The 16605-nt window shown below is 41.8% G+C and overlaps 1 protein-coding gene across 1 annotated transcript in view; it reads left to right on the top strand.

The window, feature by feature from the left end:
- PKHD1 (PKHD1 ciliary IPT domain containing fibrocystin/polyductin) overlaps window positions 1-16605 on the top strand; it is a 367689-nt gene that overhangs the window by 191676 nt on the left and 159408 nt on the right. The window contains exons 43-45 of the mRNA XM_045008841.1: window positions 10753-10865; window positions 12178-12283; window positions 13827-13961. Coding sequence (XP_044864776.1) covers window positions 10753-10865; window positions 12178-12283; window positions 13827-13961 — 354 coding nt within the window. The remainder of the gene's footprint in view (window positions 1-10752; window positions 10866-12177; window positions 12284-13826; window positions 13962-16605) is intronic.

Below are 16605 nucleotides of genomic sequence, written 5' to 3' on the forward strand. Positions count from 1 at the left end.
GTCTATTAATTTCATTAGTCTACTGGTTCTTGTGTTATGAGAAGGAGTAAATAACACTTCCTTATTCACTTCCTCCTCACCAGTCATGATTTTATAGGCCTCTATCATGTCCCCTCTTAGTCATTTCTTTCTTAAGCTGAACAGTCCTCATCTTTTTAACTTCTCCTCCTATGGAAGCTGTTTATACCCCTAATCATTTTTGTTGCCATTATCTTTTCCAATTCTAATATATATTTTTTGAGATGGGGTGAAAAGAACTGCACACAGTATTCAAGGTGGGTGTGCCATGGATTTAGATAGTGACATTTATGATATTTTCTGTTTTACTATCTATCCCTTTCCTAGTGGTTCCTAACAGGTTGTTAGCTTTTTGACTGCCCTTGCACATTGAGCATATATGTTTTCAGAGAACTCTCCACAATGACTCCAAGATCTTTTTATTGAGTGGTGACAGTTAATTTAGACCCCATCATTTTGTATGTATAGTTGGGATTATTTTTTCCAGTGTGCATTACTTTGTACTTACCTACACTGAATTTCATCTGCCATTTTATTGTCACATCACCCAGATTAATGAGATCCCTTTGTAACTCTTCACAGTCAGCTTTGGACTTAATTCTTTTATGTAATTTAGTATCATCTGTAAAAATGCTCCCTCACTGTTTACCCTTTTTTCCAGATTGCTTATGACTACGTTGAACAGTACAGGTCCCAGTGCAGATCCTTGGCAGACCCTGCTATTAACCTCTTTCCACTGTGAAAACTGACCATTTATTTCTATCCTTTGTTTCCTACCTTTTAACCAGTTACTGATCCATGAGAGTATCTTCCCTTTTATCCCATATTTGCTTACATTGCTTAAGAGCTTTTTGGTGTGGGACCTTGTCAAAAGTTTTCTGAAAGTTTAAGTACACTGTGTCAACTGGATCATTCTTGTCCACATGCTTGGTGGCCTCCTCAAAGAATTCTCATAGATTGGTGAGGAATGATTTTTCTTTACAAAAGCCAGCTCTTCCCCAACATATGTTGTTCATGTGTGTGTCTGATATTTTTGTTCTTTACTACAGTTTCAACCAATTTGCCTGGTTCTGAAGTTAGGCTTACCAGCCTGCAATTGCCAGGATTGCCTCTGGAGCCTTTTTAAAAATCAGCATTACGCTAGCTATCCTCAAATCATCTGGTACAGAGGCTGATTTAAGTGGTAGCTTATATACCACATTTAGTAGTTCTGCAGTTTCATATATGAGTTCCTTTATATCTTTTGGGTGGATATCATCTGGTTCTGGTGACTAATTACTGTTTAATATATCAGTTTGTTCGGAAACCTCCTGTATGGACACCTCAATATGAGACAGTTCCTCCAATATGTACCTAAAAAGAATGGCCTAGTTGTGGGAAATTCCCTCTCATTCTCTGCAGTGAAGACCGATGCAAAGAATTAATTTAGCTTCTCTGCAATGGCCTTGTCTTCCTTTAGCATTTTGGTCATCCAGTGGACCTACTGATTCTTTGGCAGGCTTCCTGCTTCTGATGTACTTAATTTTTTGTTGTCATTGCTGTTAGTTTTTGTTTCTTTTGCTAGTTGCTCTTCACATTATTTTTTGGCCTGCCTAATTTTACTTTTACACTTAATAGAATCATAGAAGATTAGGGTTGGAATAGACCTCAGGAGGTCATCTAGTCCAAGACCCTGCTCAAAACAGGACCAACACCAACTAAATCATTCCAGCCAGGACTTTGTCAAGCCAGGCCTTAAAAACCTCTAAGGATGGAGATTCTGCCATCTCCCTAGGTAACCCATTCCAGTGCTTCACCACTCTTCTAGTGAAATAGTTTTTCATAATAGCAAACCTAGACTTCCCCCACTGCAACTTGAGACCATTGCTTCTTGTTCTGTCATCTGCCACCATTGAGAACAGCCCAGCTCCATCCTCTTTGGAACCTTCCTTCAGATAGTTGAAAGCAGCTATCAAATCCCCCCTCACTCTTCTCTCTGCAGACTAAATAAATCCAGTTCCCTCATCCTCTTCTCATAAGTCACTTGATTTTCATTATGTTCCTTTCTATTTTCCTCAATTATTAAAATATTCTTTTTTGCCTCTTACTGTAAATATTCTTTTACTCTGCTGTTTCTTTGGTCCTCTTACTGTTTTGTTTGTTTGTTTTAAATTTTGGGTATATATTTAGTTTGAGCCTCTGTTGTGGCACTTTCTGTATAGTTTCCATGCGGTTTGCAGGCATTTCAATCTTGTGATTGTTCCTTTTAATTTCTGTTTAATTAGCTTCCTCATTTTTGTGTAATCCCCCTTGATGAAGTTAAATGCTACTGTGGTAGGTTTCTTCAGTATTCCTCCCCACCCCTCCCAAAGCATGTTAAATTTAATTACATTGTGGTCACTATTGCTAAGCTGTTCAGCCAAATACACCTCTTGGACCAGATCCTAAGTGCTTCTCTTAGGAATAAATCAAGAATTGCCTCCCCTTGTGGGTTCTATGACTAGCTGCTCCAAGGAGCAGTCATTGATGGTGTCTAGAAATTTTATCTCTGAATCTGGTCATGAGGTGACACGTACCCAGTCAATATGGGGATGAAATCCCCCATTATTATTGGGTTTTCTATTTTCATTGCCAGATATGTAAAGGTATGTAGGCATTACTCTGCTCAGCCTTGCAATGCCTAATTGACTTAGGAGCCTAAGTCACTTTTGAAAATGAAACTTAGGCACCGTATTCACTACCTTCTACTGTGACCTCTGGCTAGGTATTTCCCACTCTCTATCTGTTTAACTCATGCCTGCTCTGAAGAGCTCACAGTCTATAACAATGTATAATGGCTGCCATTTTGGCTGACACACTGGAGGCCTCCTGAGCTAAAAGTGTGAACTGCTTGAGCTAAAGGGACCACGGTTCTGTAGGTGGGGGCTGTGACAGATTCACAACTTGTGTGGATCGGCATAGAGAGGGATGTGTAATACACACTCACCAAATACAGGTTTCAGAGTAGCAGCCGTGTTAGTCTGTATCCGCAAAAAAAAAACAAAAAAAAAAAAAAAAACAGGAGTACTTGTGGCACCTTAAAGACTAACAAATTTATTGTAGCATGAGCTTTCGTGAGCTAAAGCTCACTTCTTCGGATGCATAGAATGGAACACACAGACAGGAGATATTTATACATACAGAGAACATGAAAAGGTGGAAGTATGCATACCAACAGGCAGAGTCTGTTGGTATGCATACTTCCACCTTTTCATGTTCTCTGTATGTATAAATATCTCCTGTCTGTGTGTTCCATTCTATGCACCCGAAGAAGTGAGCTTTAGCTCACGAAAGCTCACCAAATACAGTGCCTAAAAGAGTGGTGCCCTGATTTAGCTTGGGGTTTCTAAACACTATTGTTATCCAAATAATAAAAATGATGTTTTCACATGGTGAAGAGCATAGATTTCACAGAGCAGAGACGGTGGTTCACATCTCCCAGGCATCCTAGAAGGATGTTCCTTCCTATAAGCCTGCTGCTGTAGGATATGGCCTCTTTTTATCCCAGATGTACCGTGATCCACAGCCAGTGAACAAACAGTTTGTTACAATATATGCAACTTCCTCAGCAATGCTGTGCTTCCAGTGGCTCACCTTTGCAGGTGACCCACCTGCAGCGTCCTGTATGCCGTCCTGCCATTTCAGTTGTGAAATTACTTTTCTGACAGTCAGGCTATAATCATCATTGCTTCAGACAGGGCAGGCATGGAGCCATGTCCATGAAAGGAAATGCCAAGTGGACATGATGGTCGTCTTCCTCTTCTGGCCCAGGGCAAGAGTGTACGTGGCCCTGTGCCAGTGTGTGTTAGGGATGAGAATTTCCAACCCCTTTATACCCCTCTACAGGAGCTGGAGACAATCCTGGGGAAAATCCTAGGCACCAGGACTGAGAGTGTCACTGCCCATTCCCTTTACACTGGCTAGCAGAGCTGGCTTAGCACAGGGTACGTCTACACTACGGGACTATTCCGAATTTGCATAAACCGGTTTTGTAAAACAGATTTTATAAAATCGAGTGCGCGCGGCCACACTAAACACATTAAATCGGTGGTGTGCGTCCATGGTCCGAGGCTAGCGTCGATTTCTGGAGCGTTGCACTGTGGGTAGCTATCCCGTAGCTATCCCATAGTTCCCGCAGCCTCCCCCGCCCCTTGGCATTTCCGGGTTGAGATCCCAGTGCCTGATGGGGCAAAAATCATTGTCGCGGGTGGTTCTGGGTAAATGTCGTCAGTCACTCCTTCCGCTGGGAAAGCAACGGCAGACAAGCATTTCATGCCCTTTTTCCCTGGATTGCCCTGGAAGATGCCATAGCATGGCAATCATGGAGCCTGTTTCGCCTTTTGTGACTGTCACCGTATGTGTACTAGATGCCGCTCACAGAGGCGATTCAGCAGCGCTACACAGCAGCATGCTTTTGCTTTTGCATGATAGCAGAGATGGTTATCAGCCATATTGTACCATCTATCATACCATAAATTGGTAATAAGATGATCGTGGCTACCAGTCCTTTTGCACTGTTCCATTTGCTGCTGTCATAAGTGCCCCTGGCTGCTCTTAGCCAGGGGCGCAAAAGCCAAAATTGGGAATGACTCCCTGAGTCAAGCCCTCCTTTTTGGTATCTAAAAATAGAATCAGTCCTGCCTAGAATATGGGCAAGTATGCTAGAGAACCACTGTATCAGAGAACCAGAGAGCACAGCTGCTCTGTGTCAGATCCTGCAGAAATTATGAGCTGTATGCTATTCACAGGGGGTGCTCCTGCAACAACCCCACCTGTTGATTCCGTTCTTCCCTCAGCCTTCCTGGGCTACCATAGCATTGTCCCCCCACTTGTGTGATGAAGTAATAAAGAATGCAGGAATAAGACACAGTGACTTGTTAGTGGGATATGAGTGGAAGGCAGCCTCCAGCTGCTATGATAGTCCAGACAGGACAGTAAGGAGTGTGTAGGAGAGGAGCCCAGCATCCCTCTGCTAGTTCAGGGGAAATTGAATCTTTTCTTTACACATGAAGGGTGGGGGCTGATGAAGCTCAGCCCCCTGTTGCTATGATGATGATGGTTATCAGCCATATTGTACCATCTACCAGGAAAAATTAGGACCAGGCGCCCTTGATCGACCTAACAGATGCTAGTCAGCATGGTTACCAGTCCTTTTGCACTGCCCCATGTGCCAATAGGCTGATGATGAGGACGGGTACCAGTCATTTTGTACCATCAGCCATCCATAGCGTGGGGGGAGCAAGGATGTTGGTGTTGAGTGCTGCACCATCGCGTCTATCTGCAGCATTCAGTACAGATAGGGTGACATGTAAAAGAGTCAAGAGAGGATTGTTTTCCCTTTCACTTCTGGGGGTGTGTGGGGGGGTGCGTAAATTGCCGAGCTATGCCCTGACCCACCGCGGACACGGTGTTTGACCCTAGAAGCATTTGGAGCTCAGCCAAGAATGCAAATGCTTTTCGGAGACTGCAGGAACTGTGGTATAGCTTGAGTCCTCCAGTCCTCCAGTCCATGAGCGTCCAAAGGGTGGGGAGCTGAGACTCTGTGTCAGATCCTGCATAGATTATGAGCTGTATGCTATTCACAGGGGGTGCTCCTGCAACAACCCCACCTGTTCATTCCATTCTTCCCCAGCCTTCCTGGGCTACCATAGCATTGTCCCCCCACTTGTGTGATGAAGTAATAAAAAATGCAGGAATACTTGTTAGTGAGAAATGAGTGGAAGGCAGCCTCCAGTTACTATGATAGTCCACATAGGACATTAAGGAGTGTGGAGGAGAGGAGCCCAGCATCCTGCTGCTAGTCCAGGGGCAATTGAATCTTTTCTTTACACATGAAGGGTGGGGGCTGATGAAGCTCAGCCCCCTGTTGCTATGATGATGATGGTTATCAGCCATATTGTACCATCTACCAGGAAAAATTAGGGCCAGGCGCCCTTGATTGACCTGACGGATGCTAGTCAGCATGGTTACCAGTCCTTTTGCACTGCCCCATGTGCCAATAGGCTGATAATGATGATGGGTATCAATCTTATTGTACCATCAGCCACCCATGGCAGGGGAGGGGGAGCAAAGATGTTGGTGTTGAGTGCTGCACCATCGCGTCTATCTGCAGCATTCAGTAAAGATAGGGTGACATGTAAAAGAGTCAAGAGAGGATTGTTTTCCCTTTCACTTCTGGGGGTGGGTGGGTGTGTGCGTAAATTGCCGAGCTATGCCCTGACCCACCGCGGACACTGTTTTTGACCCTAGAAGCATTTGGAGCTCAGCCAAGAATGCAAATGCTTTTCGGATACTGCAGGAACTGTGGGATAGCTTGAGTCCTCCAGTCCATGAGCGTCCATTTGATTCTTTGACTTTCCGTTACGCTTGTCACGCAGCAGTGCGCTGAGTCCCTGCTATGGCGTCTGTCTGGAGATTTAAAAAAAAAGATTTTGAATTTCGTCTTCTGTAACGGAGCGCTGATAGAACAGATTTGCCTGCCCTTACAGCGATCACGTCCGCATGGTCCATGCGGGAGCTCTTTCTTTATTTTGATTTTTAACTGCATCACCACACGTGCTGATCGGAGCTCCATGCTGGGCAAACAGGAAATATTCAAAACTTCGCGGGGCTTTTCCTGTCTACCTGGCCACTGCATCCGAGTTCAGATTGCTGTCCAGAGCGGTCAGTGGTGCACTGTGGGACACCGCCCGGAGGCCAATACCGTCGATCAGCGGCCACACTAACCCTAATCCGATATGGTAATACCGATACTAGCGCTACTCCTCTCGTTAGGGAGGAGTACAGAAACCGGTTTAAAGAGCCATTAAAATCGATATAAGGTGCATCCTAGTGTGGACGGTTGTGGCGTTAAATCGGTTTTAGGCTCCTAAAACCGATTTAAACGCCTAGTGTAGACCAGGCTACAGGGATAGCATCTGCTACAACTGCCCCCACACTCCTGGACACACAATACCACTTTGTGCTGCCAAAGGGGCGGAACTGTGAGGGGAATTTCTTTACAAGCAAACTAACTGCTGTTGCCTGCTGAAGGACTTAAAAAAAATTCAACATTCTGTCTACAAACAATTCTGCTTCCCCACATCATGCATTTTCTGGTTTTTCCCATCCCCCATTTATTATTCCTGAATATGTTCTAATTTCAGTTACTCCAGATTTGCCACAACCGGTGTACTCACATCGTTTCAGTTACCCCAGTGAAGCTGAGAAAAGAATCTGGACCCGGTCCCATTACAGCAGTTCAGACACTCCTGCAGCTCCCTCCTTATTTGAAGTCCTAATCCTGTTGTTTGTGACTGGAAATGGTTGTGATGTTACAAACAAGAGGATTAAGATTTCAGATGAGGGATGAAGCAGCAGGAGAAGATGAAGCTTTGAAACAAAGATTTTAGTTCTAAGCGGATACCTCTGGTAATTAAAAAGGGAACTAGCAAGACCCAAATATGCCTGTCCTCACCCTAACTGCTTAGCTTGTGTTCTGTCCCTGGTCCCCTCTCTTCATTTGCTTTATTGTCTATTTAGACTGTGAGCTCTTTGGAGCAGGGTCTCCCTTGCTATGCACACGTACAGCATCTGTCACAACAGGTCCATGATCCCAACTGGAGCCTTTGGTTGCTACTGCAGTACAGATAAATAAATAATCAATATTTTAAATATCCCACGTGCAGCTTCAATCACTCTCCCTTGGGACACTGTCCAGTCTATTGCCACTCACCGTCAAGGAGTAACACTTGATGCTTAGCCTAACTTTTCCTATTACTCCCCTAGGAACCATGCAGAATTTCTTCTCCTCCATGAGGGCATCTACACCTTTCAAACCTGGTAGACTCTTATATCCATGCCCCTTTCCCAGACCTTTAGTCACTCCTTATCCAAGCTGCACTTTGTTAGCTGTTTTAATCTTCTGTAAGTCAGTTTCTTCAGCCAATGATATTTCTCCTCATGCACATTCAGACAACACCTCTTTGAGTGAGTCTGGGTACATACAGAGCCAGCCATTAAAGAATTCCTCATTTACCCCAAAGTAATTCCATTGGCTTCAGTATACCTACTTCTATTTTACATCCAGATGAGGAGAACTGGGCCTGTACTTCTCTGTAGTTTTAGTGCATTGACAATCCTGGAGACTGATGATCTCTCTTTAGCCTCAGAACAGGCACCTCTCCAGTGCGCATCATCTCCAACATGGAGGGAGTGCATTTAGCACGAGAAGACAACTTATTCTCCATGCTTTTTCAGTCCTTAGCCTCTTGCTGCACCTTAGTACAGGGATACAAATTAGTGCTTAGAGGTATCTTTTTGTGTTTGTGGGCTCCTGTCCACCAGAAAAGGTATGGAGATCAACAATTGCACCTAGGTCACCAAACAGCTGTCCTGGTAGTAACTTGAGTTCACTGCTGTTGATGAAAAGTTCCCTAGCTCCTTACCAAAATCATCTGAACTAGCCAACTCCCAGACTATCAGACACTGGGGAGAGGACACACCCTCTACATTTCAGCATTGCCCATCATTGCTTCCCTACCATGACACTTTCTGAAACCTACTGCAATGTGAGTGCTCACTGAATAGACCCACTGGGTGCTGGAAATGCCTTCAGTGTTGTATTTTATTGGTGGGGAGAAGAGGAAGCAAAGCTTTAAAGGACCATCACTGTTCATCCTAAGATATTCATGAAAAAGTTACGCTTTCAGTTAAAAGACACTTAAAACATTGAAAGCAGCAAAGAATCCTGTGGCACCTTATAGACTAACAGACGTTTTGCAGCATGAGCTTTCGTGGGTGAATAACCACTTCTTCGGATGCAAGTCTTGCATCCGAAGAAGTGGGTATTCACCCACGAAAGCTCATGCTGCAAAACGTCTGTTAGTCTATAAGGTGCCACAGGATTCTTTGCTGCTTTTACAGATACAGACTAACACGGCTACCCCTCTGATACTTAAAACATTGACTGGGTTTTATTCCAATGACTTCAGATGCACACCTTCAGGTATCTGGCCTATACAGGCAATTCATTTCTCTCTGGAATTTTGATTGAATGGATGTCCGTAATACACTGAATTCACAAAAAAAAATTATTTCCACACAAAATTCCCTTCCTGCTTAAAACCGCTGCCTTCAAGCCACTGGCTGCCTGAATAAATGTACAGTTTTCCCTTGTGAATCTTCTGTGGAATGCACAACTGCAAATAAAAGATCCTGGAATACTGTAACTTGACTGCAGAAGCATTTTTTTAAGGGAAAGGGCTCTGTATTGGGTAGCACGTTCTAAATTGTTGCAGCTCTGCAAGACGGGAGATAAGGCAATGCTTTGGACATTGATATACTTTTGTTTTTTGAAAGATGTCAGAGATCACGACTGCAGGGAACTAACAGGGTCAGGAGACTGGCAATGGAATATGGAGCCTTTCACCTCTGGGTCACTGGTGTGGCTTTGATTAGGGTCATTACTCATTACCATTTAAAAGCTCACCGGTGACCTTTGCGAAGTGAGTTGGAGGTCCTAGTGGAAAAGTGTCCACATAAAAACACCACAACGATTGACACCATCTAATGACAACTAATTTTGGCCACTGCCAACACAGGGTAGATTTGAATTCTGATTAAGGTAAACTCCTGTCCCCTTTGAAGTCAATTGCAAAACTCCCATTGGCTTCACTGGGACAGGATTTCACTGCTGGTGTTGAAAAGTTCCTTATCCCATTGCTTATATCCCTGCATAATCTACTCTCTACTCACTTAATTCATAAACTCATAACTTTAAGGCCAGAAGGGACTGTTATGATATCTAGTCTGACCTGCTACATAGCACAGACCAAAGAACCTCAGCCAACAATTTCTACATCAAGCCCAGATTTTCTGTTTTGAGCTGTAGCATATCTTTTAGAAAGATACCCAGTCTTGATTTAAAGACTTTGTGTGATGGAGAATCCACCGTGTCCTTAAGTCACTTCTTCCAATAGTTAATATCCCTCATCTGATGAAGTGGGTATTCACCCACGGAAGCTCATGCTCCAATACATCTGTTAGTCTATAAGGTGCCACAGAACTCTTTGTTGCTTTTTACAGATCCAGACTAACACGGCTACCCCTCTGATACTTGTTAAAAAACTGCCATTTATCTCTAGATTGAATGTGTTTAGCTTCAGCTTCCAACCATTGATATATCATGCGTCCGTTAAACTTTCACTCTGCATGTTCTGCTCAATATCTCAACTCTAGCGTTGCATTAATTCTAGTTTGTTTGTTTGTTTTTGCATGGAAAATATACATATTGAGAGAGAGGAATTGGTAGACCAAAATTTAAACAGCCCACTTATGTACAAAATAATGTTCAGTGAACAAGAAATTTTAGCCAACCTGGAGTTTTGCGTACCCGCCTGTTGTAGAAATTACAGATCAGAATGGAAATCAAGTGGTGCTATGTGATATGCCTGCTTGTCTGCCAAATACTATTGCATGGCTTGAGGGTGGAGGGTGGCCCTGGGTGAGAAAGAAAGCAGGAGTGAGGATGCTGTAGTCCATACTTGGCAGAATTTGCACTGCCTTCAATAATAATAAAGTAATAATAATAAATTAATACTTAGCTCTTATATAGCACTTAGGAGAACTATGTGAGTTAAGGGTGTAGGAATAGAGGGCTTGGCCCAAAATTATTTGAAAAACAAAGCTTTTAATTGCCAGGAATCTTGTCTAACTGTAGTGCATGCTTGTCTGCAGGCTAATACAGTGTGTGCCGCTGGTTATGGCTATTTCTTTCATCTCTCGCCTGAGGGGCCATCACAAACTCCTCTTCTCGCCTTCAGTAAGAACACAGCCCATTCCTGCACAAGGTATTTGGGGATTCCCTTTGGTTAAAGATTTTTTTCTGTAGCATGAACTGATTACGGATTTTTTCCCCATAACATGGGTTATAATTGCAATAGATAATTAGGCTCTGTCCCTTTAAATATAGCTTCAGAGCTTTGTGTTCATTTAAAATTTAAAATCTTCTCTGATCTATAATAGGATTTCTCCACAGCAGAATGAAGTCATCTGATAATGATTCAGTTTGGTTTATTTCTCATAGATTATCTGTAAATAGTTTCCATTTCAAGTTTCAATTAGATACATCCTTTTTCACTTCTAGTCGTCCTAAACTATTGTGTAGTCTTCATCTGTAGTGTTAACAGCTGATTCATTTCACCCCAGACTTGCTGCATTTCAGTAGCAGATGAAGTGATCCCTGTAGATTTAAAGTCTTGAATTAGCAAAGCACTTAATCACCTGCTTAACTTCAAGCCTGTGAGTAATCCCATCCTTATTCAGCAAAATACTTAAGCAGGTGCTTATGTGCTTAACTTTAAGGACATGCTTTAAGCATGTGATTAAGTGCTTTATTGAATAGAACTGGGATTAGTCACATGCTTAAAACTAAGCATGTGATTAAGTTATTTGCTGAATTGAAGTGTAAATACTTTGAGATCCCATAGGGTACTACCAGTAGATATGCTATCTACATATATGATATTGCAATATAATTATTATTTCTGTAGTAACAAACATAGGGGGTTCTAGAAGCCCGTTAAAAAGTTATCCCTTAATTGTATTAAACAAACTACAATCAGAAGCCTAACCTAAAACTCACTATACAAACACCCCTGAATTTTCAGGAAGTTTGAACCATGATCTAAATAGAAACCCTCCAACTGGTCAAACCAAAATTGTTGCATGCAGAAACACCCAAACTTTGGCACTGTTGGAATCAAAACTTACCCTTACATTGCTGAATTCCAAATTGGGAGGGACTTTCTGTCTGGATCCAATTAGTTCAGAGTCAGCAAAGTTGGCCAAAGTTTGATGGAAGGATGGTAAGAGTACATAGCTATCTTATTTCAGCCTGAGCATTCTCTCTCTTGTGGCGAATTCTGAAGGCACTTGCAAGAAAAATGGCATGGGTTTTAGAGAACTACTTCTGGACAAGGATTGTTATATGCACATATTTGAGTACAAAACCTCTTTATTTCTGAATAAATGTGCCTATGCAGAGAACAAGTGCAGGCTTAGGCACTAAAATACAATAAGTATCACAGAAAAACCTACAGATACATAAATATACAGAAAGAAAGTTGAGCATTCTCTTCCTTCATTTTTCTTCTTAAACAGGTACGGTCTCCTGGTGTATCCAGAATACCAGCCCAAACGTGTAGATGGCCTGGGCCCAGTTCTGTTCCAGAGCTTCACAGCCTGGAGAAATCAAGGCGGGGCTCAGGTATAATTTGCTTTAATTGTATTTTGGTAGTTCAGGACACTTCAGTGTAATCCTCAAAGGTGCAGCTCCTCTGTACCCACTTTGGTCATTTTGTACTGCAGCAGGGACCACTGTGATCATCCAGTTCAGTGGTTTTCAACCTTTTTTCATTTGTGGACCCCTAAAAAATTCCAAGTGGAGGTGTGGACCTCCTTGGAAATCTTAGACATAGTCTGCAGCCCCCTAGGGTTCTGTGGACCACAGGTTGAAAACCAATGATCTAGTCTGACTTCCAGCATAATACAGGCCAGATTTAACCCAGTAATTCCTGCATCTGCCCCAATATCTTGGGGTGGAACTAGATCAGACTTTTTGGAAGGACAGTCAAACACATTTTAAAGATTCTAAATGATGGAGAATCCGCCACCATGCTTTGGTTAATTCTTTCAATGGTTAATTACCCTCATTGTGAAAAAATGTGCATTTATGTCTAGTCTGAATTTGTCTAGCTTCAGTTGCCAGCCATTGAATCTAGGTATGTCTTTGTCTGCTAGACTAAAGAGCCCTATAGTATCTAATACCTTCTTGGGATAGCTCAGTGGTTTGAGCATTGGCCTGCTAAACCTAGGGTTGTTGTGAGTTCAATCCTTGAGGGGGCCACTTAGGGATCTGGGGCAAAAATTGGTCCTGCTAGTGAAGGCAGGGGGCTGGACTCAATGACCTTTCAAGGTCCCTTCCAGTTCTAGGAGATTGGTATATCTCCAATTATTATTACCTTTTCTTCCCATGTAGGTACTTGCAAGCTGTGATCAAGTCATCTCTTAACTTTCTCCTTCATAAACTAAAGGGATTGAGTTCCTAAAGTCTCTGTAAGACATGTTTCTAGTCTCAAATCCTTTCTGTGGCTCTTCTCTGTACACTGTTGAATTTTTCAACATCCTATAATGGAATTTGCTGGTTCAGGAAAAGCTTACTTGTATGAAACAACATAAAGTTGACCAGTGTTTTCCAATTTTGGTCACCTTTTATCTGTCATGCTGACTCCGATAGCCAGGCTGCCAAGCCAACCAATTTATTATTCTTTGTACCTTAATGCCCCATCGCATCATAATAATGAGATTTATTCTGTGTTCCCTGAATGTGCTACCCACCGATAGCTATCTTCCCATAATCATGTGGTTGTAAACAATACCTTGAGTATGTTCAAGGAATGCCACTTTATAATACATCCTTTTTTTTCCCTTGTCGTCTTTAGCTATTGCTCTCGCCAATAATTACAAAAATAGTATTTACAGCATTTTCAACCCTGGATATTGCTGACTATTTAGTCTCATTTTTTCCAGCGCAGTTTTTGTATCAACATGGAAATAACTTGTAAGAGTTCAAACCTATTTTTCTGAATCCTCGCAAACAGGAGTAAAGAATTAAGGGTGAGATTTTCAAAGAAAAATTAGATGCTCGACTTCTATTTGTGCCTTTTACAATCTCCCCCTTCTGCTACACAATGGTGAAAGGCTAATAGTGAACCACAGAACTTTTCTGAATTTATTATTGTTTTAAATAGATTTTTAGCAGCCGCAACCTGGAACTCCGAAATTTCCAGATCTATGCTTGCAAAGATTTTGGAATTGACATTGTAGAAAGCCTTGGAAATACCACTGTTGCTAACAGCTTATTACTTGGACACCTTGGTCAAAAGGTAAGAACTCCAATAGCTGTTGTCATTCTGCTTTTTCAGCCCACGCTATTGTAAAAAGGTCCTTCTTACAGACTAGTATCAGACCCAATAGAAGGAAATACAAAAGCCAACTTCTCCAGAAGAGATTTAGCTGTTTTCCCAGTGCCAGCTTCACTTAAGCTCTGAGCTTTGAGAAACCTCCATATCTTGAATAATAAGGGCCTACGTTTCTTCCATTCCACCTGAAAAACAGCACTCCAGCAGCACAATGCCTGTAACACCATGCAAGAGCACTGATTTGGTACTGAATGAGAGGGAAGTGTGCCAGCAACATTACGCTTCCAAGTCAGTGGCTTCATAATATTAGCTGCCTCTATTTTAGGATGGTAGTAGAGGGAAGTACCATAAGGTTATAAAAACTGGATATAATGTCACTTTTCACATACCAGGTTCTACAGGTTATACTGTATATCCAAGTACAAGCTCTGTCCAGGCACAAAAGGTAAAACTGAGCCAGAGACAGAATTTCCATTCTGTGGGCAAGTCCAATTTTTTTAAAATCCGATTTGGAGTGAAAAACTGAAATTTCCCACAGAAAAAAATTCGGAAGACTGTTGATTTGAGACCATTGAAACATTTCATTTGATATTTGTTTAAATTTTTAAACATAGGTTATATATGCATAATATTAAATATTATATTGAAATTAATATTATAATAGAGTGTAACAGACTAAATGGAAGGAATTGAAATGACACCTTTGAAATGAAATCTTTAACAGTATAAAAAATGACAGATTTTGACACTGCTGAAGTGAAATATTTTGATTTTTTTCCATTAAATTTTTTTGTCAAAAAGTGACACATACCCATGAAACATTTAGATTTAAACTAAACGTAGTTGTTCGTGGAAAACTCTTCTGTTGATAATATTTTGACCAGCTCTAACCATCATTAGTTTTAACCTTTTACAAAAATGCCCAGCCAGCATATAACCAGGTGTCACTGAAAAATTTAGTCTAGTGGCCTGAGCACAAGTCTGGGAGTCGGGTACACAATTTCAATCTTTTGGGAAATATTTTTAACCTTTCTGTCGATTCCTCACTCTGTAAAACCTTCAAATGAAATGTTTCGATGGTCTCAAACCAACACTCTTCTGAATTTTTTTCTGTGGGAAATTTCAGCTTTTCACTCCAATTCTGAGACTTCAGTCATCTTTGAACATGAGAAATACGATCAAGCGCTAACTGTTATTATTTATGACAGTAAGTTGAATTCATGACAGTAAATTGAATCTTCGCTATGTGCTTGTGCAGCATCTTGCACAATAAGGTTCCCGTCCTGACTGAGTCTTCTGGGTGGTATTGGAATGCAAACCGTTTAATTAATAATAGAATCTTAGCAACAGCTGCCCACAGCTTTCTTTTTCATATTTTTCTGCTCTGGTTTCTAGCACAGCTTACTGAATTGCTTGGGGTACATTGCCAATCTGATTGGCTGATGGATATATTTTATTAAAAGGCTAATTTGTAAGCCTGGGGAAGACAGTACTTTAATGTAGTGGATTGATCCATAAGGAGTACAGAGCTCAGATAAAGCTATGGCCCCAAACAACTAATCTTCCAGTGTTCTAGCTGCACAGTGAATTGCTCTCAGACTTGAAGGGATGGCTCTCTTTGTTTGTGTTGTTACAGGATCCATGGGAGAACTCCAGTGCTTTACTTGTTAAGAGCTGTTGAGGCGCTCAGCTGTGCGTTGTTCCTCACTGCCCCCCAAGGGTGTGATTATCTTTGATTATCTCGTGATAAGAGTCGCCTTGTCATAATTTACATCTTAATTTATGTAATTCTCCCTTTAATAATGATGTCTCTTTAACATCAATTAAAACTTTGTGACATGAATTTAACAGGAACATTGGCTATTCTGCTCTGCCAGCTGTTTTGTTTTTTAAAAGATGCCTTGCAAGCAGGTTATATTTTTTTGAAATATTAGGAAAATTGAAATTGGGTCCTGTCAGAAACATACAGCTAAAGTTCAGAGTGGGGAGGGAACCCTGACAGGCCCTCAGTCCTTTAGTGCTGTAGTATCTGGGCCTGAGCAAAAGCCGACGGAAGTCAATAAAAAGGCTCCTGTTTACTTCAGTGGGCTTTGCATCAGGGCCTTTACTTTCAGTGAATGAACCAGATGCATCTGCATTGCGTGTAAAAGAAAGCGTTAACTTCTGATAAAGACAGATTGTCCGAGGCAGATGATGCACGTTTGGGGAGGAGGAAAGAGTGAAACAGTCTTCTAAAAATATTGGAAGGGTGAAAACATTAAGGAAGGAAACAGCTTGTGCAATGTGAAGCAAAGGGATATAATTAGGGGTGATGGGATGGACATGAATAAATCAAAAAAGTAGGTAGGAAAAAAACATTCTAAGAGCGAAATCTGTCTGGTCTGTGGAACCCCATGTTGAGGCATTAACTCTGTACTGACTTGGAACCAAGTTCTTCACCTAGGGAATCTCCAACTTCCCTCCTTGGGGAGGGTCTCCAGGGGAGTGGCAGAGCACCTGTCTCTTAAAGGGACAATGCCATCTTTAATAGTATTAAACCAGCTAATTAAAAAAAAATCCTGTTGCTGATAGAGTGCCTTTAAATTGCATTTTTGATTCCATGTGTTTA

Source organism: Mauremys mutica, chromosome 3, assembly GCF_020497125.1.
Source record: "Mauremys mutica isolate MM-2020 ecotype Southern chromosome 3, ASM2049712v1, whole genome shotgun sequence".
In the NCBI taxonomy this organism is placed as follows: Eukaryota; Metazoa; Chordata; order Testudines; family Geoemydidae; genus Mauremys; species Mauremys mutica.